Source organism: Humulus lupulus, chromosome 7, assembly GCF_963169125.1.
Source record: "Humulus lupulus chromosome 7, drHumLupu1.1, whole genome shotgun sequence".
NCBI classification, from domain to species: Eukaryota; Viridiplantae; Streptophyta; class Magnoliopsida; order Rosales; family Cannabaceae; genus Humulus; species Humulus lupulus.
Window position 1 is genome coordinate 19,699,791 of NC_084799.1, and position 4,166 is coordinate 19,703,956.

General features: G+C 35.6%; 1 protein-coding gene across 1 annotated transcript; it reads left to right on the plus strand.

Annotated features, from left to right (window-relative positions):
• The first annotated feature begins 834 nt into the window (after positions 1 to 834).
• On the plus strand, positions 835 to 3,805 carry LOC133790876 (uncharacterized). The gene is made up of 6 exons (XM_062228707.1): positions 835 to 1,173; positions 1,258 to 1,469; positions 1,989 to 2,306; positions 2,415 to 2,489; positions 2,710 to 2,784; positions 3,027 to 3,805. Exons 1-6 carry the CDS (start codon positions 954 to 956, stop codon positions 3,582 to 3,584), a joined length of 1,458 nt encoding a protein of 485 aa, XP_062084691.1. The 5' UTR covers positions 835 to 953; the 3' UTR covers positions 3,585 to 3,805.
• The last annotated feature ends 361 nt before the right edge of the window (positions 3,806 to 4,166 follow it).

Below are 4,166 nucleotides of genomic sequence, written 5' to 3' on the forward strand. Positions count from 1 at the left end.
AAATTTATTTGCAACTTTATTATTTCGTTGCGCTGGGAAGTTTGTCTTTCTTCCCGACAAAGTTGTTGGAGTGGGAGTGGTAGAACGGGATGGATACCAGAAGGTCATCAAATTTCTCTCTATTTAGTTATGTGCCATACACTCTCCATATATGGCAGAGCTTTTGGCATGTTTAGAGGCTCTTAAATGGTGTCATCGAGACTGTATTTTGGTGCACAAGTTGGAAAGTGATTATCACAATGCTATCCTTGCCATTCAAGATTTGGGAGGTGGATATTCAGTGGAAAATATCCTTGTTGGTGATATTCAACATTTCTTATCTATTTGCAATATTAGTTTTAGCTTCTTTGTTCCCAGTGACGGTAACCAATGACCCATTGCAAAAAGTTAGTTTGTGTGAATTTTTTTATGATTTGAATGTAATTGTAAGTTACATTGTCTATCGGGTAGAAAATAATATCTTTTTAATATATATTATAGAATTAAAATTTATTTTATTAAATATAAATATATTTTAAAATAATTATAATATATTTGGAAGATCAAGTTGTAATTAAAATTGAGTGTAATTAAAAATAATTACTAAATTTAATATATTTGTTTAACTATATAATTATACAATAAATATGTAATTAAACCTAATAAAAATGATTCAATTATACTCCTAACTTCGTGAGATTTGGGTGTAATTACTAAACAATATCAATTTTAAATAGTTATTGTTACTAAAATTTATTATTGACATGTTGGGACTAAATGTATAATTATTTCTAAAAATTTATGAATTGTAAAAAAAAATTAAAAATACCAGTCACTTACAGATGCAGTAGCCGCTTGTACCTAGAAGTACAAGCAGAGAATCCAGGCCCGAGGGTTTTTGGGGTTTTACATCCGTATTTCGAGTTGTCTTCTTCAATCGTAGTCTTAGCAACTCAGAAGCAAAACCGAAGAAGATGTGGTATCTGTGCGTGTTCTTCCATAGGTTATTGGACTACAGGAAATCAGAGGTCGAATCTCTTGCTCATCTCTTTGGAGCTTTCGATGAAGATCAAGAAAGCCCTTTTGGGTATTGCACTTTGGAGTGGAAACTTCCCAAACACCACCACCCAGATTCTCCTTTCCATCTCGTCAATCTTCCTTCCGAAGAAATAGCCAGCAAAATCGCCAATCGGAGTGAGCAATTTTCATTTCCATTTTACTCATTCTTACGTTTTTGTTGAAAGAGTGTTCTTTTTCTTATAGTTAATTTTTTGGTAGGCATACTAGTGAGAGGAATGTATGAACTTTGGGGGGAAGGTGATAGCTACGAAGAGCTGGAGGAGTCTATTAAAAGTTACCCGGAAGAAAGGAAGTTGCCGTACTTAGAACCTGAAAGCACTTTCAAGGTTAATGTCGATACTTTTGGGAATTCTCTCAGTTTGCAGGAGCAAACTCAGCTCATTCAGGGGCTCAATTACATTCCCTTTAAGGTTGGGCAGCTTAGATTGGGTTTTTCACTACTTTCGGTTGTTTTTTTTTTTGTGTGTGTGGTTGGTGTTGTTGCTTTTAGATGTTTAACTGGGATTATTAATGTTCCAGGAGTTTTATTGTGTGCTTAGTGTTGTTTCTTTTAGATGTTTAACTGGGATTATTAATGTTCCAGGAGTTTTAGTGTGTGCTTAGTGTTGTTGCTTTTAGATGTTTAACTGGGGTTATTAATGTTCTAGGAGTTTTACTTTCGAATTTTGATTCAGATACTTTACTGGGATTTAGTTAGTCTAAAATCTGAGCTGCTGTTTTTTTGTGTGCAAATGGTCTTGCATGTAATAAAAGTGAGAGAAATATGAAGAAAGTTGCATGCCATTCCCTCTGCTTGTATCTTGTTTATCATCTTATTAAGTTTTGAGCGGATATTTTCTTGATTTTTTGGGGTTCTGAATATTTTTTTCAATACTGTTTTGATTTTGCTTTTGTTTTGATAAAAGTTTTATACTTTCGATTTGCCACAGGGTCGTGTTAATTTGAAAAATCCGGAGCACAAGTTCTGGCTTATGGAAACTGATAATTATGGGGTTAATAATGGACTTCCACCCATAGTTCAAAGGAGAATCTTTTTTGGCCGAGAGATCGGTGGTGCTGACAGAAAACTTCTACCAACTTATCAGTTAAAAAGCCGCAACTATCTTGGCCCAACTGCAATGGATGCAGAAATGGCCTTCTTAATGGCCAATCAAGCACTGGCAATGCCAGGGAAGCTTGTCTATGACCCCTTCGTTGGTACTGGGAGTATTCTTGTCGCTGCAGCTCATTTTGGGGCAATGACAATGGTCTGCATTTGTTTCTCTGTCTCTTTATCTTATGTAGTTTCTTATCCTCTTTTGAGGTTAGTCATGGAGATGACTTGTTTTCAGTTTGGACTGATGTAAATTCTTCAGGGTGCAGACATAGACATAAGGGTGGTACGTGATGGACGTGGTCCTGACTGTAATGTCTGGAGCAATTTTAAGCAGGTGAATCTACTTAATCACATTGATCTGTTACATGTGCAAATAGTGTAGGAATTATCACCAGGACTTTTGAGTTTAAATTCATCATGATTTATATGTCAAATTGTTATTTTGCGTATGAGGTTATGATGTGCAATCTTCAGTTCCTTAAATGTTGGTTGATTCATTTCTTGAGGCTTGAGGGAGAAACCTAAAGGTGACTTATTTTTGTTTCTTTTTGCAGTACGGCTTACCAATGCCAATCGCTTTGTTAAGAGCAGATAATAATCTCCCCCCTTGGCGCCCTGGATTAAAAGAGGTGAAGAACCCCCTGTTTTGTTGCATGTTGGGCTGTTGGGAATTTTCCCGGGCTGTAATTGTTTCATTTTTCTTTCAATAGAGGTCTTCTGGAATTAGATTGTCTGCTATACCCTTTCTGTTTCAGACGTTTTATTTGATCATACTTGCCATTCCTTCTAACTAGATTGATCAATAAATTATCTTATTTTATGGGCTAAGAACTTATGTTTCTTAATTTAAAATATTTACCTTTTCGTACAGGTATTTGATGCCATAATATGTGACCCTCCTTATGGAGTTCGTGCTGGGGGGCGAAAATCTGGTGGCCGAAAATTGCTAAAGGGAGCTGTGGCCCCTTATGTTGTACCTGATGACAAGAGGATAGGCCACATACCATCAACTGCACCTTACAGCTTAGCAGAGTGCGTGCATGATTTGCTTGATCTTGCAGCTAGGATGATTGTTATGGGTGGAAGGCTTGTGTACTTCTACCCAGTACTGAGAGAAGATGAATTTGTGGAGGAGGACCATTTCCCTGAACACCCATGTTTCAAACTGATTGCTTCTTCTGAGCAGATTCTGAGTTCTCGATATAGCCGAGTTTTACTGACAATGGTTAAGGTTAGCCCATACACCGAAGAAATTGCTGAAGCAGCTAGGTTACAACATATGGAGTTCAGGGAGAACCATGTAAAGTGGTTAGAAGATGGTAAACTTCATTCTGCTATATTTAGTCCTGCTGATACTAATTCAAATGCAGGCAGTGAGGGAAATTTGAGTAAAGAATCAAAGCCCAAATACAGAGGTAAATATGTGTAGGCTTGAGTCTTTGTCTAGACTAGAGAATGCTCTATAGGCTGTTTGTAAGCTTTGGCAACATGGTTATGTTTTTGTAATTTTAGGACCATAAATGTATTTCTCATTTTCAGGAACAGACAGATAAAAGCATTTCATGTTTAGGAAGTGAATGCTGATTAATGTTGGCGAAATTTCCAATGGAGAAACCGATATAATGCATTTTTTGTTAATTTTTATACCAACGCACCCACCATAGAGTTTGCTATTACACCAAATGACCAAATTTTATACACCAACTTGTAAGACTTTTTATTCTTCAATTTGACTCTTAGGCCTTCGCATCGGATAATAAAAACGTTATAACTTGACAGATTTTTTTTTGGATGAAATTTGTTGTTTAAAATATGAGAAAATCCCTTTTATATCAGTTTTTTTTTAAACTTATAAGATTTTAATTCCAACACATATATATGCCAAGGGGTGGTTTTATTGCCACCACTTACTTTTCTTTTTGTAAAATAGTATTTGCTAATCAAACAACCAAAATGAAAATAAAAAAAATCCAATAAGATATTTATAACAATAATTGGAAATGTTGATGAA

Bases quoted from the DNA above. Each gene is read 5' to 3' on its own strand.
- LOC133790876 (XM_062228707.1), top strand. From the start codon at position 954: ATGTGGTATCTGTGCGTGTTCTTCCATAGGTTATTGGACTACAGGAAA. The intron at 1,470-1,988 runs GTTGGGCAGCTT...GATTTGCCACAG, and splicing joins TCAATTACATTCCCTTTAAG to GGTCGTGTTAATTTGAAAAA. The intron at 2,490-2,709 runs GTGAATCTACTT...TTCTTTTTGCAG, and splicing joins TCTGGAGCAATTTTAAGCAG to TACGGCTTACCAATGCCAAT.